The following is a 19,307-nucleotide window of genomic DNA, read 5'->3' as shown; positions in this document are numbered from 1 at the left end:
ATATAAAAGAAATGTAATTATAACATTTTATATTATGCACTTTATTTCTATGATTATTACCATGTGCAGCATCTTTCACCCCTGCCCACCAGCCCCATACTCAACATGTCTCATTGTATCACCTCTATCCAGCACCACACCACATCTCTCCCTCCATTGCCTTCTCCATCATGTCCAACATTTCTCCCTCCTTGCCACCCTGCTGCCCTTGGCCTTCCCTCTGAGCAACTTTTTCCCTCGCAAAGTCTGATCCTAGTATTCTTCCCACATCCTTGAGGCCCCTCTTGCATACCTTTCCATTTGTTCCACTGTTCCCTCTCCAGCACCACATCTCCATCTCATCTCTCTTTCCAATGCATCTGTACCTCACTCATCTCCCACCATCATGTCCAATAATTTTCTCTCTCTCCCTATGCCCAACAATTCTTTCTTCATTTTCCCATTTGCACCATCTCTCTTTTCCCTCTCACTCTGACACCCATGCCCAACAATTCTCCCTTTCTATTCCCTCCCCCACCTCAGCATCTCTTTCTTTGATTCCCTCCTATGTCCCTAGTTCATGCCCCCTCTCTCTTTCTTTCCATCCATTGTCTGAAGTTTGTGTTTCCTCCCTTCCTTCTGTGTCCCAATGCCCCTCTTCATCATTCCATCATTCTATTCTGTGTCCCAAGTTTGTGCCTCCCTCCTGCAGGTGTTTACCTGCTCTGGCCGGTTCCCTCCTCCCAGCCACACTTCTCTTCACAAACATACAGCTGACCTTAAAGCCTAGAGGGAAGGCTTCTGGGTCAGCTACAGGCAGTGTGTAGGAGCCATGGCTTGTGGCTTTGTGAAGAGAAGTGCGGCTGGGAGGAGGGAGCCTGCCAGAACCTGGGGAATGCCTATAATGTAAATAAAATAAAAATTTCTGTACAGCCTGGTTTGGCACAGCCCACAGTTTGGTACTTCTCCGCAGCCCAGTGGTTCGGGACCCCTGCTCTACAGGGAGGAAGTGTCATCGTTCCAGCAAATGACTGCCTAAACAAAGGCCTTCTGATACTCAACTTCTTTAAGCTCACAAAGTGATTACTCTTGTTACTTCACACTGCACTACCCTGGAGCAAGTGGCTGATTGCTCAATACCAACTCAATGATGTATAAGAAAAAGGCAGCAGATATTCAAAACCTATGCTGGTGAAAATGCTAAAAGACATGAGGGGCACGATGGTGCTGACTGGTCTGTATGCATTGAAGGAGCGTGAGGACATGAATGGAGAAATAATCACAGATATAAATTTATCTGGATAATGCAAGGATGGAATCAAACTATGAAAGCAATCGAAATCCATAAGCTGGTAATAAAAGGGGAGGTGAAGTTACTGGGAGATTTCAACTTGTCTGATTTGGATTGGAAAGTCTTAGCTGTAAAATTAGGAAAAAGCAGAGAGAATGAACATAAGAATTGCAGATACAAGCAGAAACTGGACAGACCAAAGGTTCATCAAGCCCAGTATCCTGATTCTAACAGTGACCAACTCAGGTCCCAGCTAGATCCCAAGTAGTAAAACAGATTTTAAGCTGCTTATCCTAGAAATAAGAAGTGAATTTCTCCAAGCCATCTCAATAATGGCCTATGAACTTCTCTTTTAGAAAATTATCCAAACCTTTTTTTAAACCCTGATAAGCTAACTGATTTTACCATATTCTCTGGCAACAAATTCCAGAGTTTAATTGTATGAAGAAATATTTTCTACGTTTTGTTTTAAATCTATTATTTATGTAGTAGCTTAATCGCATGCTCCCCTACTCCTAGTATTTTCTAGAAAGAGTAAATAAGTGATTCATATCTACTCTTTCCATGTAACTCAGTATTTTATAGACCTCTATCATATCACCCCTGACAGATGTGGTATAGAAGTGCATGGACAGTGATCCAAGCTGAAAGCACTATAAATATGGCAACACATTTTTATGATAGAAAGTAAACAAAAAAGCAAGAGAAAAAGGTTATCTTTATGAATCTTCAAACAAGAGGCTGAAAAAACAAAAGGCAAGGTATGTAGGTATGTGCCAATCAATATTTAAATCTATCATTGTAACAGCATTCAAGATTCATATTTGTGGATGCAGTGAACACCTTAAATGTTATTTAACTATTTAAAAATTTGTAAGAGTTCTAATTATTTTTATCTACATTTAAGATTAGTCATATTTTTTAAGTTTTGCTTTATATTTTATGTTTTTTCTATTCTGCCTGTACCTAAATAGTTCAAGAATGGATAACAGAAATAAATTATTATGTCTAACAGACATTGCTCCCGATGCAGCCTTTTATAGGCAAAATGTGGCCACATCAGGCACAGTACTCCTTTGATACAATAAAGCCTTTTTACACTACTTTATCTTCATTGATTTGGTGGTCTGCTGTTATAAACTGTTGCTACCAGAAGAAAAAAGTAAAATCCCTTTAGATGCATCACTATGACTTCCCTCCAAGATGGTATATTCTGCTATGAGAGATGCAAGCCTGTTCACTTGATTATCAAAATAAGGCATTCTAAGGGGCATAATTTTGATAGAGAAACAGAATTTGAGACACCCATCTTATTGGCTCCTGCTTTCTTGGGTGGAGAGCAGGGTACATTTTTAGAAGGTGGGTGGTGGATAGGTTGAAAACTCTTGGGTCAGCTGTTGGTTATTCCTCCTGTTGCTGTACCATGTTATCAAACTAAACCAGAGTACACAATTAGATATTGCAGAAAATGGGAAACTATCAAGGAGTCTTTTTGTAATTATTAACCAAAAGAAAGTGAGGGGGGACAATAAGAAAGATTCCAGACTCTGTGTAGTCCACTAGATAGGGAAGGGACCTGAAATCTACCAGTTATCTCCTGCAGCGTAGAATCCTCTGCCAGGACCCTAGGATCACCCTCTGACAAAAGGCTGTTCACTGGGAGACCAGTTCTCCAGCTGAGCCTCAGCTGTTGCATGAAATACCTGTCATTATCTGTGAGAGACAGAATACTGGAGAGATGACTCTGCACAGAATCTCTTTTACAGAAAAGCTCACAGTTCTTAGCTCTCAGTCTCTTTCTATAGACTAATGGGCATAATCCGTGTAGTCTAAATTTGTGTGGTCGACGAAAAGGAAAAAGACTATTTTAAACATGACTGATGTTTATATGCATGCAGACACTACCAAGCAGATGGCTTTTTGTCTTTCCTTCACTTTACCTGCATGAAAAGGCACAAAAGGTGTCTACATGGTGATTTGTGGCACTTCTATAAAACAATGACCAATTTTTTTCCAAATTCATTTACCTATATTCCTGCAACCCTCTCCCTCATAAATTAATCCTCTAATCTCAGAGTAAACAAACCCGTTAGCCCTGAAATTTCATAACCTATTCTAGAATTTATATTTACATAAAAGGACTAAGCACTTTAACTGAAGAGCACATACCAACTATCTTCTTCATCTTCACTACAAATTCCAAGTTCTAGCACTTCTACTTCATCCAGGACAGTTTCATCCAAGCGATTTTCAGCCTTTTCACTTGAATGCAGGTCACTCAATTTAAAAGATGAATCTGTGTTTGCCAAGGTGAATTTTTCCAACATTTCTGAACAATTAATAGCATCCAAACTGAAAAAAACACTGTCAACACTGCCACTGTGCATTTCAGGATTATCGAGACGCTTTGAATCCGACGACATGCTCTCATATTGCATTTGTGCAGCCATGTGTGTCCGTAAGCAGTCTATGTTCTCTTTATCCTTTATTTTACTTAGTCTACTACAAAGGTCTGCCATTATTTTTAATTCTTGTTTTTCAGTTATTGTGCCACTGTCATTGTTAATCTCCATCCCATTCAACATGGAAATATGGCTCGCTACACTACTGCTTACATGGCTTGATGCATTTTCTCCTAGTTGGCTTTTCCTGGTTATGGTACTCAATTGTTGGGTCTGGTTTTGAAGTTTGCTCATAAGTTCTTGCAGCTTTCTGACTTCTACTAAATCTGTGCCAGGCTGAGCAACTTCTGATTCCAGATTACAGCCCACTGCGCAATCTTCTATAGATCTTCTTCCTACATCAGGCTCCATTACATGGTCCTGTTGAACAACAGAGGTATTACCTGGGACTACCATCTTCATTCAAACTCTCAAAACTGTTTCACTGTAACAGAAAAAAAAATTGGTTAAATAGAAAAGCAATGCCTTGAGGTGCATGAAAACACTGCAGTGCTTCAAAACACTTTCTTTATTCTGCATACTGGTGACTGATCATAACAGTGCTGCAATCCTTTGTCAAGAAACACAGAATCACTCATTTGATCCTAACTTTCCCCACATAAAAAGCACTGATATAGTGCATCAGTAGCTAAACTGATAAAGGAATAATGAAATTGTAGAGTGATAATTTTATACTGAATTATTAACCGAGGGGTATTTTACTAAAGCTAAATGCTGCAAGTCTTGTTTTATGCCTATGGGCCATGCTAATGTCATTTAGCGTACACTAACCCCCTCTTTTAGGAAACTCAATGAGCGTTGGGAGCAACGCAGGCCATTCAGTGTGGCTCCCTAGGCTATAAACTGCTATCGCAGTTTCGTAAAAGGAGGCCTAAGCTGTAGTAAAAGAGCCCCTTCATTTGAGCGTTTATGTACTTAACCAAAATACAGTTCAAGACAGATTACAAAACATAACACATAAGCATAATTACAACAGCCAATACAATTAAAATGATTAAAATAAAATCTCAAAACAAATCTTACAAACTAACAATGTCACAATTATAAATACCCACCATTTACAAATGTTGTAATAACTAGTCTTCAAACTATTCTGGAACATCATATACAAATATCTTCTGGAAGCTTTTTCCAGTAGTAAGGAGCTCTATAATTAAAAATATTGTCAAATCTGGTCAAATAACAGATATCATATAAAGATGGAAACTTTGCCTATAAGTGCCCAATGAGCACAAAAATCTAAATAGCACACTGATCCGCAATTTGGAGCTAACCCATGCAAAATTTTAACAGGCTGCTCATAGGATTCTTTCCAACCCGTGTGTACATATTATTTTATTGGTACAGGTAAATGTTAGTTAAATTACAGTATGTGTTATTTTAAACATTTGTATGTCAGATTATGACTATGTGTATCTTGTAAACTGCTTAGGTTTAGGCGAATTAGAAATTTTTAAAAATAAATATATACATAAGAGTATATGCATGTTTGGAGTTTGGGGAGATGTATAAACATGGCATACATGTGTACCTCCCACACACATACATGTGTATTATGGCACATTTAGAAGAGGTTCATCCATCTTCCACTTCCCACCATATGCTGAAACTTCTTTTGTACAGCATACAAACTTTCTCCAGATCACCAACTTTTTTTCCTCATGCGAGTAAAGCTACCTTCCAGTGTTTCGGACCCACTATTTTCCCATTGGCTGGATTCTATCCAGTCTCTGCTACTGCTATAGGAGGGACTTACATTGTATGTAGGAGCACAGTATACCTTATTTTGTGTATATTCCACCTGATAATTTCCCATTCATGGTCTATAAAGTTGTTTTCATGTGTGGTGTGCTTCTATTGTAAGAATGCTCCAAATTTACCTTGCTTTTTTGATGTACTATTCTAATTAGACATTTTATTATTATATTTCCACTACAATTATCACCTAGATAGCCAATTACATTTGAAGTATATGGCTGAATTTCTTCAAGAAGCTGGTTAATCTTGAATAAATAACCAAATTTTCACCACTCCACATTATTTTTTATATTTCTAGAACAATTCTGTGCAGGCACCAGCGGCTCTCTTCCACTGCTCTCCCCTCTCTGAATGAGGTAGTGGGATTCACCGTGCACGTAGAGGGCCACATCTTTCTCTACTCTCCTAGGCCCGACAAGGACTGCTTCAGAAGGCCTCTCACCTCCTCTTGCCATGCGATCAGAATGGGAGAACAGGTATCGAGGATAGCTACGCATGCTTTGGGTTTTTTTTTTTCGCGATTCTGCACAGAATTCCCCCAGCAATAATATGATTTATTACAATGAAGTCTTATTGGATGACTGATTCTGGCTTCTTTGGGGACTCTACGCACAAAAGACCTTTGTGACTTCCTACAGTGTCTTTTATAACTAATTTAAAGGCAGGAAGAGGCATATGCCCCCTATTGCTAGGAGAGTTACGAGCCCAGGCTCTGATGCTCAGTGGGACATGCCTTTCCCCCGCCCCAGCACCGGCTACTGCATTACAGCCATCAAAGACAATGGATGGGGGAACGATTTTTGCGCCCCCGCTCCCCTCACGACCCTGTGCAGCTACAGCGCCCACACAACCCTCGGGACCACCCTACCTATTGCGCCCACCCTCACAACTAAAGCAAGCTGAAATTTAGCAATACATAAAAGCTGGAAGGTGGATGTAACTTAACTAAATCTGACTATCTTGCTTAGGTACAGAAAAGCTAGTCCCGGTTTTTTCACCTGCTCCAAGGGCGGGCGGGCGGGCGCTCGTTCTCCACTCTCATCCCAAGTGTCATACAGTATGCAGAAATAACGAGTCACACGCATTCGGCTGCCCACGCGCCGAGCACCCCCACTTCACACGGGGACCGAGTTCTAGCCATCCCTTTCTCTCTTCTACTCTCCCTCGATCCACACCCCGCCCCCTTCTTACCTTCAAAATCATTTCTGAGAGCGCCCGCCACCGGCCTCACCGATTTCCGTCTTCGACACCCCGCCCCCCTCTGACGCAACTTCTCTCCCTCAGCCGCGTTCTGCCCTGCTAGGAAACAGGAAGTTGCGTCAGGGGCGGGACGTTAAGACGGGAAAACGCGAGGCGGGAAGTTTGAGATTGAGAGAGTGATGACGCTGGACCGGGGGTTGGATTTGGGAAAGAGGGAGAGGGTTTGGTGTATGGGTTGTTGAATTCTTCCGCTTTGCCGCAGGATGGCTCCAGAAAAAGGAGGACGGATTGCATTAGTAAAACCCCGATGTCTCAATCCGTCTTCCTTTTTCTGGAACCATATGGTAATCCTAGCTTCGACCTCATTCTGTCCTGAGTTGCCTTGGAGCTGTCTGAAGGAAGCGTATAGGTCCTGAAAGGACTGTTTTCTTTTTCTTTGTGACTCTGTGCAGCGCTGCGTGCGTCTGGTAGCGCTATAGAAATAATTAATATTAGTAGTAGTAGTCCTTGGAAATACCTAGTGAGAGCTCCCTCCCTGAGCCATAGCTTGCCATAAGCCTTGTGTGTGTCCAGTAAAAGGCATCTCTTAGACTGTATTGTACTCAAGTTTACCCATGCGTGCATGGGACTTACACATGCACTATACATTCCCACAATTACTACCATGGAACATGTATATGTAAGACATTTCTATGCTTTGTGTAGCTTTATTTTACTGTTTGTAAAATAGAATACTAGGAATTATTAGGGAAAGGATGGTAAGGGTAAGACCATGAATATTAGAAACATGATGGCAGATAAATGCCAAATGGCCCATCCAGTTTGCCAATCTGCAGTAACCATTATCTCTTCATCTCTCTAAGCGAACCCATGTGCATATCTCACACCTTGAATTCAGACACAGTTTCTGTCTCCACCACTTCTTCCTGGAGACTGTTCCACACATCTACCCTTTCTGTAAAAAAAAGTATTTCCTTAGATTACTCCTGAATGTATCACCTCTTTACTTCAACCTATGCCCTCTCATTCCAGAACTTCCTTTCAAATGAAAGAGACTCGACTCGTGCGCATTTATGCCATTTAAACATCTCTATTATATCTCCCTTCTCCCATCTTTCCTCTAAAGTATACATATTGAGATCTTTAAGTCTGTACCCATAAGCCTTATGAGGAAGACCACGCACCATTTTAGTAGCCTTCCTCTGGACCAACTCCATCCTTTTTATATCTTTTTGAAGGTGCGGTCTCCAAAATTGTACACAATATTCTAAATGAGGTCTCACCAGAGTCTTATACAGGGGCATCCCTCCTTTTTCCTACTTGCCATACCTCTTCCTATGCACCCTAGCATCTTTCTAGCTTTCGCTGTCACCTTTTCAACCTGTTTGGCCATCTTAAGATCACATACAATCACACCTAAGTCCTACTCTTCTGTCATGCACATAAGTTCTTCACCCCCTAAACAGTACCATTCCTTTGGGTTTTTTGCAGCCCAAATGCGAGACCTTGCATTTTTTAGCATTAAATTTTAGGTGCCAAATTTCAGACCATTCTTCAAGCTTCACTAGGTCTTTCTTCATGTTATCCACACCATCTGGAGTGTCTATTGCAGATTTTGCTTTAATCTACAAAGAGGCAAATCTTCCTGACAGCCCTTCAGCAATAGTGCTTATAAAAATGTTAAAAAGAACAGGCCCAAGAACAGAACCTTGAATCACACCACTGGTAACATCCCTTTCCTCAGAGCGATCTCCATTAACCACTACCCTGTGTCTTCCATTCAACCAGTTCTTGACCCAGCCTGTCACTGACATTTGTTTTGAACACTGTCAAAAGTTTTGCTAAAATCTAAATATACCACATCTAGCACACTCTCTCTATTCAATTCTCTGATCACCCAGTCAAAGAAATTGATCAGATTTGTCTGACAAGACCTACTTTTAGTGAATCTATGTTGCCTCTGGTTCTGTAATCCACCGGATTCCAGAAACTTCATCATCTGTTTTAAAAGTGTTTCCATTAATTTGCTTACCACAGAAGTCAGACTTACTGGCCTGTAATTCCCTACTTCTTCCTTCCACTTTTGAGTAGAGGGACCACATCCGCCCTTTCTTCAGTCCTATGGTACCACTCCCGACTCTAAAGATGCATTGAAAAGGTCAGAGCATTTATCGCGCTGGCCTACGCAAAAACAACAACAACAACAACAAAAAAAAAACCACCCACTTTCACGGTTTTATAAAAGGGAGAGGGGGGGGATTAGTTAGGTTGTGAGCCCACTAAGGACAAAGAAAGTACCTGCATATAATGAGTACAGTGCTGCATATATCTAGTAACCCTATGGAAATGATTAGTAGTAGTATACGCATGTGTAAGTAAATGTGCCAGCGGGAGTATGTATATTTTGCCTGTAGTTATGCATGTATAGGAGCTGTTGTATAAGTATGTATTTTATTTTGTAAAATAGATATGTTTCTGCCTTAGAGTTAATGCACTTTCCTTGAATCTGGTGTTAGCTTTGTTGAGAGCATTTCTTCACTGTTGGAGATTATTGTAGGAGCCTCTTGGATAAAGGCAATTAAATGCATGACTTATCTTTATAAAATAGAACTCGGGGTTGACTTTTTTAAAAATGATCCCTATGTTGTAAAATTACTTCCTACATATATTAATTTAACACAGGTTCAGCAAATAAGTTATCTGAATCTCTAAAGGATGTTCCTCCCTTCTTGATGAGTGAGGACCAAGTGAAGCTTGAGGAATGGGCTGAAATTCGGCAGTTAAAATGTATTGCTAAGAAATGCAAGGTCATGCATTTGGGCTGCAAAAACCTGAGAGAACAGTACAGTTTATGGAATAAAGAACTTTTGTGCATGAAAGAGGAGCAGGACTGGGGTGTATCATATATGATAATCTTAAAGTGGCCAAACAGGTTGAAAAGGCAACGGCAAAAGCTAGAAGGATTATTGGGTGCATAGGGAGAGGAATGACCATTAGGAAAAAGGAGATATCGATGCACTTGTGAGACCTCATTTAGAATCAAGATGGATAAAAATCAAAGTTTTAAAAAAATTAGATTTAAAAAAAAATTTAACTCTGGATTTTTTAAAATTTAAATTGGATTTTTTTTTTTTAAATAAAATACTTTTTTGAGGAAAAATCTATATAAAGATAGTTTTCTATTTAAAATACATTAAAGTCCAAAAGTTATTCATAATGAAATAAGGATTCATTTATAATTATGTAGCAGGAGGCTGTGCATTCATGCAATATTTTAAAAAATATTATCCTCATAATGTCACGGGTATGATTTACATCAAGTCTTTCTGACACGTGATTTATGTTTAAACTTATTTTTTATAGAAGAATCAATAAACACACAAAGAAACAGTACAATGCTTTTACAGCTTCATAATTGAAAACATCTTCCATAATTGTCAACAGCCCTCCATGCCTACACTATCCTCTACAATGTTAATCCCTTTGCTTGGTTCCTTCACTTGCGTTGAACCTTTTGAACCACTTTATAACTTATTTAACAATAAACTACATCTTATTGGATGAAATTGGCTCACACCTTTACATATAGATATTGGATGAAATTGGTCCCCACACCTTTACATATACAGTGGTGCCTCGCATAACGGACGCCTCGCACAGCGAATGCTGCGCACAACGAACTTTATGTCTTGATCCGTACAACGAACTTCGTTTCACACAACGAAGTCGCCCGAGCTGCATCCTTCCGCGCAGGCACTGCGCTTAACTGCCCTCTCTCCGCCTGGTTCCCTCTTGCCCCCCCGACTCCCCGACACGATCGGGGCAAAAAGGAGCCAAGCCCTCTTGCCCCGCCGATTCCCCAACTCCCCACACAATATCGGGCCAGGAGGGAGCCCAAGTCCTCCTGGCCACGGCGACCCCCTAACCCCACCCTGCACTACATTACGGGCAGGAGGGATCCCAGGCCCTCCTGCCCTCGACGCAAACCCTCCCTCCCCCCAACGACCGCCCCCCCAAGAACCTCCGACCGCCCCCCCCAGCCGACCCGCGACCCCCCTGGCCGACCCCCACGACACCCCCAACCCCCTTCCCCGTACCTTTCTGTAGTTGGCCGGACAGACGGGAGCCAAACCCGCCTGTCCGGCAGGCAGCCAACGACGGAATGAGGCCGGATTGGCCCATCCGTCCCAAAGCTCCGCCTACTGGTGGGGCCTAAGGCGCCTGGGCCAATCAGAATAGGCCCGGGAGCCTTAGGTCCCTCCTGGGGGCGGGGCCTGAGGCACATGGGCCCAACCCGACCATGTGCCTCAGGCCCTGCCCCCAGGAGGGACCTAAGGCTCCCGGGCCTATTCTGATTGGCCCAGGCGCCTTAGGCCCCACCAGTAGGCGGAGCTTTGGGACGGATGGGCCAATCCGGCCTCATTCCGTCGATGGCTGCCTGCCGGACAGGCGGGTTTGGCTCCCGTCTGTCCGGCCAACTACAGAAAGGTACGGGGAAGGGGGTTGGGGGTGTCGTGGGGGTCGGCCAGGGGGGTCGCGGGTCGGCTGGGGGGGGCGGTCGGAGGTTCTTGGGGGGGGCGGTCGTTGGGGGGAGGGAGGGTTTGCGTCGAGGGCAGGAGGGCCTGGGATCCCTCCTGCCCGTAATGTAGTGCAGGGTGGGGTTAGGGGGTCGCCGTGGCCAGGAGGACTTGGGCTCCCTCCTGGCCCGATATTGTCGGGGAGTTGGGGAATCGGCGGGGCAAGAGGGCTTGGGCTCCCTTTTGCCCCGATCGTGTCGGGGAGTCGGGGGGGCAAGAGGGCTTGAGCTCCCTCTTGCCCCGATCGTGTCGGGGAGTCGGGGGGGCAAGAGGGCTTGAGCTCCCTCTTGCCCCGATCGTGTCGGGGAGTCGGGGGGGCAAGAGGGCTTGAGCTCCCTCTTGCCCCGATCGTGTCGGGGAGTCGGGGGGGGGCAAGAGGGCTTGAGCTCCCTCTTGCCCCGATCGTGTCGGGGAGTCGGGGGGGGGGGCAAGAGGGCTTGAGCTCCCTCTTTCCCCGATCGTGTCGGGGAGTCGGGGGGGGGGCAAGAGGGCTTGAGCTCCCTCTTGCCCCGATCGTGTCGGGGAGTCGGGGGGGGGGGCAAGAGGGCTTGAGCTCCCTCTTGCCCCGATCGTGTCGGGGGTGCCAGGGACCACACGGAGTCACCCACCGTACCACCCGATTCGGGTAAGCGCAGGTATCGGTGGGTGGCTTATTTGCGGGGGGGGGGGGTGCCTTATTTTACATTTTTTTCTAAAAAGGGGGGGCTGTCTTATTTGATGGCCCTGCCTTATCATCGGGGAAACACGGTAGAAAAAAAAAAAAATGAACAGTTAAGTCCCAGTTTTTGCCGCTGAGACTCTGCCCTCTCACTGTAAAATTAGACTCTACTTAGTCTGTCTTTAAATTTAAAAAATGTGTGTTGTTTTAAAAAACAATTATGTTTTTAGATGTATCTAAATAAAAATAATAACCAAAAATTTATCTTTTTTTATGTCATCTTAGCATATTTTATGCTACAGAACGAATTATTTTTTTTAACATGTATTGTTATGGGAAAACGCGTTTCACACAACGAACGTTTCACATAACAAACTTGCTCCTGGAACGGATTAAGTTCGTTGTGTGAGGCACCACGGTAGATAATTTCTATGTCCTTTGAGCATCCTTAGCCTCCCAAATGACCAGTAGTGTACTTAGTTGCGCCAATGCCAATAGGTAGGTACATCCTTGAATGTCTAATATTTCAAAATACATTTACGAGCCACCAGGCTTATCTTACAACATATCAAATGAGGACCTACCGCTATGGTCTCAAAGGTTCATGGGACGTCTAACACTAAATGATCAGCTGTACCCTGTATGGGAGAATGTACCAACCTATGCATACAGCTCACAATTCTTGCCAAATACATACAGATTTTAGGACAACACCAAAAGGTGTGCACAAGTTTATTTTCAGCCTGACCACATTTCATACCCCCACTTTAATATAACTGCTGTTATATAAAATACGCCTGCAACAATATCCTATAATAACATTCTCTCGACCATGCACACTGTGTCAGGGTGGAGATACTACAAATATTAGTATGGAGGTCCCAGGTTCCTAGGACAAGTTGTAGTTCACTCCCCCAAATTTAACAATAATGTTGCATATCCTTACCCAAGGCTTTATATAATCTGGATACTGTAATATCATCTTCCCCTTTGGTGCAAAATGGTGCTCAATTTGATCCCTATGGGTTTGCTAAGTTGTATTTTATCCAGAGATGACAAATAGTGTCTGAGCTGACAATAAGCAAACCTATTACCCCGTTGAAGTCCTACTTTATTTTGTATGCCCTCAAAAACCTGCAGAGTCCTATATTCTTGTAATAGATGCTTCAATCTCACTATTCTTTCATGCTTCCATGTTACGAAGGTCACATTCTTCCACTCAGGTGTAAACACAGAGGGGCATAATCAAAACATATGTCTAAGTCCGATTTTGGCGCCCAAAGTCAGCAGTGGGAAAATGCCTATACTGTATTTGAAAAATATGTCTAGAATATTTTTTTTTTTTTTCGAAAATCGTCTATCTGAACGTCTAGGCTGTTCATCCAGACCACCAGGATGTCTATCTTTATACCACATTTTCGATCAAAATTTCATTCAAGTCCCAAATGCCCAGAACAAGACCATTTGGATGTGGGAAGGGCCGAAGATATTTCTTCAATTTCCTTCCCGACTCCAAACCCCTGCCGATAGCGTGCGCAGCCATCTTAATGTGCAGGGAGACACATTTTTTTCAAGTCCCATTTAAAGGTTTGTTTTATTTTGCTTTAAGCTTTTTGAAATCATGCTGAGAGGGTTCATTAAATGTTTCATTATTGAATGTTCAATTTTTTTCACTCTAGTTTGTGATCAGTTTCATTACACTCTGAGGCAGCAAAATTGTGAAACACTGTCCACTGTTGGTGTACCAATTGTCTTGAGATAAGTTGGATTTCTTTCATCTGTCTTGATCACATTAAGCTTTTACTGCACCGCACAGAGCTTTTTCTAGATATCAGGGGAGGATTTTTATGCCAATGAGGTTATTGCCTGAACACCTTGAACCACCATTGTGGGGTGGGAGGGTCCGTTTCTGAGGATTTTTCCTCTCCTGGGTTTATTGTTTTTGGCCTGTGCAATAGCTTGTCTTTCTACCTTACATTGTCTGAGTGAAAGAGTTATTTATTATTTAAAACATTTTAGGGGTTACTTTTTTTGCCTCATCCTGTAAATCTTTGACAGTGTTCTATAGGCCTCTTTTGAGTCCCAGCATGGCAAATGCAATGCAGCCCATAAGAATTGAATGGGCCGTGTCACATTTACTACACAGGAATCACTAATGTGGCTTTGAAAAGGAGGCCCAATGTATCTTATAAAAGGCTCTGCACTTGCCAAACCTTTTATAAAAAAACTAGTATTTAAGCCCATTATATTAACGAATGCTAGAATAGATGTGTGTGTCTGTCTTTCTTTCTCTTTCTCTCTGCTTGGCCGCTTTCTGTCTGTCTGTCTGTCTCTCTCTTTCCTCGGCTGTCCACCACCACCCCTTACCTGCTCCCCCTGTTCAGCAGTAGCCCTTCTCCCTTCCTTTTACCTCCCCCGTATCCAGCAGCACCCCTTCCTTGCTCCCCCTGTCCAGCAGCAGCCCTTCTCCCTTCCTTTTACCTCCCCCCCTGTCTAGCAGCACCTCTTCCCTGTTCCCCCTATCCAGCAGTAGGCCTTCTCCCTTCCTTTTACCTCCCCCCCCTGTCTAACAGCACCTCTTCCCTACACCCCCTGTCCAGCAGCACTTCTTACCTGCCCCCCCTGTCCATCATTTGGCTTCCTGGTCGTTCGTGTCTGCCCTCTTCAAAAAAGCCTATTAGCCTATTAGGATAGCGGCCGGCAGTAGCCAACCTCGCAGCATGTTCCCTCTGACGTGATCCGGTGCGTCAGAGGGAACGTGCTACTGAGGTGCAGAGCGGTCTGCAAGGTTCGCTACTGCTGGCCTCTATCCTCAGCAGGCTTTTTTGAAGAGGAGGGCAGACAGAAGAGCCGCTTCGGTGGACTGGATGGAGGACTGCCGCTCGATGCCTGGAGGAGCTGGAGAGCAGGGAGGTCCACGCTTTACAATTTCTTTGCCACTAATGCGCATGTGCACTCCTGCCTGCCACGACATACAGATCATGCAGGTAGGAGTGCGCATGCGCGCTTAGTGTTTTATTATTATAGATTAGTTTAATTTTGGACAGCTAGTCTTGGATATCCATTCCTCACCTAGACAACCTATATAAAGTTATCTTCATCGTGCTGCCTTCATTCAGAACCTGTTATTTTTTTGTTGTGTCCCTTGCCTGTCTGTCTTGACTTGATTATAAGTTCCATAGTATAGGGACTCACCATTATTTATGCATTTTCTTTCTTTCCTTGTTTAGTCACATTTTGTCCAGGCCTTACCCACATATGCCTGAAACAATTATGTGCGTTTATACAGTGCTATATATGCTAGGCAAATAATAGCACTAATAAAGGGAGGATAGTGAAGAAAATAGGGTTTGTGCATTCAAGACCTCTTGTCTTCATATAAATATTAAGCTCTGCCGAAGACTAAAGAAATACAGTACTGCTTTTCTACAGAGTTTAGATGTGTTCTGGTTTTTAATGTTGCATTCTCACCATGCAGATGCCAGTTCTCTCTAAATACCATTCAGTGCATTCTGAATAGGTGTGGGTTGAAAGAATGAGAATGATGCAGAGGCAGCCAGTTTGCATTTTAATACCCTTTGGATTCTTGGCAGGGAATACCATGTTCTGCACAGTTGCAGAAAAACAAAACCTTTTGGACAAATTGTTCACTTTACAGCTCTCAAGAAGGAACTCTGGAGCAACAGTTAAAGGAACATTACAGTGACCCTGATCTAGCCACATTAGCTATGTAGAAATTCAGCCATGTTGAAAGTGTGAGCATTATTGCTGATCCAATTGTGCGATAGTCCCTTTTGCCCTGAAGCAGCTAGAGTAAGTGAAACGCTGGCCATCATCGGCAATGGGATGGCATGTTCTCGGTGGTTTAGAACTTTTTTGAGTTGCAAGCTCCAAACACAGATAAGTAATTGACAGTAATTCTACAATTTGAGAACTATTTAGCTTTTTAAAAAAAAATAGGGAGAGGTGTGGTAAGCTATTGCAGTCATCCCTCTTTTGTGCAGGGCTATTGGAATTTGTGTAGTGACTTTCATGTCTCCGTCTGTGCCAGACTGAACTTGGGGGGGGGACCCTGTTTGGGGGTCCATCTGACCTTGGAAGTGTCACACTCGATGGGTCACAAGTTGAGTCCCTCCCCCCTTCCTCTACCTCCCCAAGATTTTATAGAAGTACCTCAGATGTAAGCCTTGTCACCGATACCAGCAAGGCATATGGCTTAGAGAGCCAGTGGAGTCTGTTCTGAAAAAAAAAAATTCTGAGCCTTAAGACTATATGAAAATTATAGCTCATCCAGGTAAATTGCCACTTCTTATAAATGCAAATGGTTAAATAATACATGAAAAAAAACCCCAAAGCTAGAAGACCCAAAGTTCCACAGGAAAAGTAGCAATCCAAAGAAAAACAAATATAAAGGTTGGGTTATACTACCGTCCCCCAGGACAAAATGAGCAGAGAGATGATGAAATGTTTTCAGAGATTAGGAAAGCTGGAGAAATGGGCAACACTATAATAATGGGTGATTTCAATTACGCACTCAGTAAAGAAAAGGACAACTATGTCCCAAATGGAAACACAGGGGACCTCAAAGACACTGTAAGGCTATACACCCCACCCACACCCACACGGGCTCACACATACACAACCCGAGCACTCAAAATCATTTAAAAAAAAAAAAAAGTGGAGAAAAATCCTTAGTTCAACTTCATTTAGCAAAAAAACTCCACTTTCTAGGGGTTACAGTCTCTGCCATCCAGATGAGAAGTAGGGACAATCTGTCCAGACCACACACCAAACACAGAGAAGTTCTGGTGTTGCTAGAGGATGTGGTAAGAGCGGATAGAGTAGCTGGTTTTAAGAAAGGTTTGGACAAGTTCCTGGAGGAAAAGTCCATAGTCTGTTATTGAGAAAGACATGGGGGAAGCCACTGCTTGTCCTGTATTTGTAGCATGGAATGTTGCTACACCTTGGGTTTTGGCCATGTACTAGTGACCTGGATTGGCCACCATGAGAACAGGCTACTGGGCTTGATGGACCACTGATCTGACCTGGTAAGGCTATTCTTATGTTCTTCGACTGTGGAAAATACAATGTTCTTGACTTTCCTTTTATTTCTTCCAATGTGTTGTCAAATAAAATAAAACTTGTCCACATAGATCAGGGGTGTCCAACCTGCGGGCCCGTGAAGTATTTTGTGCGGCCCTGGTCGAGGGCGATGCAGTGTTTTCCTCTGATGCCCCTGTGTGTTTATCGTCTTGCCGGCTCCCTTCTCTGTCTTGCTGCAATGTTTGTGTGGCCCCAGAAAATTCTTTTCAGCCAATGCGGCCCAGGGAAGCCAAAAGGTTGGACACCCCTGACATAGATCATATACAGGGATAAAACAGACCCGAAACAGGCCGTGTTTCGGCTAACAAGCCTTCCTCAAGGCTCCTAAGATGTAAAAATGAAATTAAATGTTTAAGAAAATGTAATGTGTGTGTGTGTGTTTGTGTGTGTGTGTGTATATATATATAATAAAACCCTAGAGCGCGCATGCGCTCTTGAAACTCCGTGATTCCTTGCGCCGTGAGGTGTGCCTCCGTGCCGAATTCGATTTTCGAACACGGAGGCAGACCAGAACACAGAGCAACTCCTCCCTCGCCGTCACTCACCGCCAGAGGAGGTGAAGGATCCTCTGCGAACTCCAGCCGTCTCCATCTCCCTCTCGAGCGCTCGGTCCAGTGAGCGCTGCAGCTCCGCTCGCGCACCTCTCCTCCTCCCACCTCTCAATTCCTGGAACACCAAGATAACGGCTAGGCTGCGGGCGCTGGGCCGGCAGCGGCAGCCACCTTCACTCACTGAGAGAGCTGGGACATGGGGAGCCATGACAGGGGGGAGGAGGAGGAGGAGGGAGGCGCCACTGGTCAGGCCAAAGGAAACTGGTGCGAGGCTTACAAGTTCACGGGCGAGAAAAGCCCCCGACTGATGCCTCTGAATCAAGTTTCAAGTTTATTATGTGATTTGATTAATGTTGGAACCGGCGTCTGGCAGCAACTTCCAGTGGCTGCAGCACTCTAAACACGCTGCTTCGCGGCCTTCTACTGCCCTGATTTGCTCTGCCCGACACGGCAGAGCAAATCAGGGCAGTAGAAGGCTGCGAAGCAGCGTGTTTAGAGTGTTGCGGCCGCTGCTAGAGTCTGCACGTTTGTCGGGACCGCGGTAAGGGAAGAGGGCAGCAAGGGACTAGAGACAGTCAGGGAGGAACTGGAGGGGGAGAGGGAAAGGGGGCTGCTTTGGGGGAGGGATGTGTTGGGAGGCAGACAGCTTTGCTTGGGGGGAAGACAGAAGGGGGGCCATGGAGAGACAGTCAGGGAGGAACTGGAGGGGAGAGGGAAAGGGGGCTGCTTTGGGGGAGGGATGTGCTGGGAGCCAGACAGCTTTGCTTGGGGGGGGGAAGACAGAAGTGGGGCCACGGAGAGACAGTCAGGGAGGGGGAGAAGGAGAGGGAAAGGGGGCTGCTTTAGGGGAGGGATGTGCTGGGAGGCAGACAGCTTGGCTTGGGGGGGAAGACAGAATGGGGGCCACGGAGAGACAGGGAGGAACTGGAGGGGGAGAGGGAAAGGGGCCTGCTGTGGGGGAGGGATGTGCTGAGAGTCAGATAGCTTTGCTTGGGGGGGGGGTGGAAGACAGAAGGAGACCATGGAGAGATAGTCAGGGAGGAACTGGAGGGGGAGAAGGAAAGGGGGCTGCTTTGGGGTAGGGGTGTGCTGAGAGGCAGACAGCTTTGCTTGGGGGGGGGAAGACAGAAGGGGGGCCACAGAGAGACAGTCAGGGAGGAACTGGAGGGGGAAAGGGGCCTGCTTTGGGGGAGGGGTGTGCTGAGAGCCAGACAGCTTTGCTTGGGGGGGGAGACAGACGGGGGGCCACGGAGAGACAGTCAGGGAGGAACTGGAGGGGGAGAGGGAAAGGGGGCTGCTTTGGGGGAGGGGTGTGCTGGGAGGCAGACAGCTTTGCTTGGGGGGGGAAGACAGAAGGGGACCACGGAGAGACAGTCAGGGAGGGACTGGAGGGGAAGAGGGAAAGGGGGCTCCTTTCTAGCACCTGTTAATGTAACGGGCTTAAACACTAGTATACATATATATGTATATATGTATTATATAGATGGTGTGCATTGTATGTGACTACAAGAGTGATAGTGAAACCAGACTTTTGTTGAAATTTTAATCATGCGAGAAACAGATGTGGTCTTTATAGCGAAAGACTTGTTTTTCTTTAAATACTACATGATACAACTTGAGGTTATATATAATACTTTAATATTTATTATCTTACATGTTTCCAGAGATTACATATTTTTAGCTTATATGTAAAACAGAAAACGTGGCACAAGAAATATGAAGTAAAAC

The 19,307-nt window shown here is 44.4% G+C and overlaps 1 protein-coding gene across 1 annotated transcript in view; it reads right to left on the bottom strand.

The window, feature by feature from the left end:
* Nucleotides 1-6,818, bottom strand: part of LOC117361315 (SLAIN motif-containing protein-like) — a 65,594-nt gene extending 58,776 nt beyond the window's left edge. The window contains exons 1-3 of the mRNA XM_033946480.1: nucleotides 6,682-6,818; nucleotides 4,788-4,879; nucleotides 3,440-4,156 (exon numbers count right to left, since the gene is read on the bottom strand). Coding sequence (XP_033802371.1) covers nucleotides 3,440-4,134 — 695 coding nt within the window. The 5' untranslated portion in view covers nucleotides 4,135-4,156; nucleotides 4,788-4,879; nucleotides 6,682-6,818. The remainder of the gene's footprint in view (nucleotides 1-3,439; nucleotides 4,157-4,787; nucleotides 4,880-6,681) is intronic.
* Between the last annotated feature and the right edge of the window lie 12,489 nt (nucleotides 6,819-19,307).

The sequence above is a fragment of the Geotrypetes seraphini genome, chromosome 5, assembly GCF_902459505.1.
Source record: "Geotrypetes seraphini chromosome 5, aGeoSer1.1, whole genome shotgun sequence".
In the NCBI taxonomy this organism is placed as follows: domain Eukaryota; kingdom Metazoa; phylum Chordata; class Amphibia; order Gymnophiona; family Dermophiidae; genus Geotrypetes; species Geotrypetes seraphini.
Note: the sequence above shows the minus strand (reverse complement) of the source record. Positions and strands in the feature narration are given on the sequence as shown.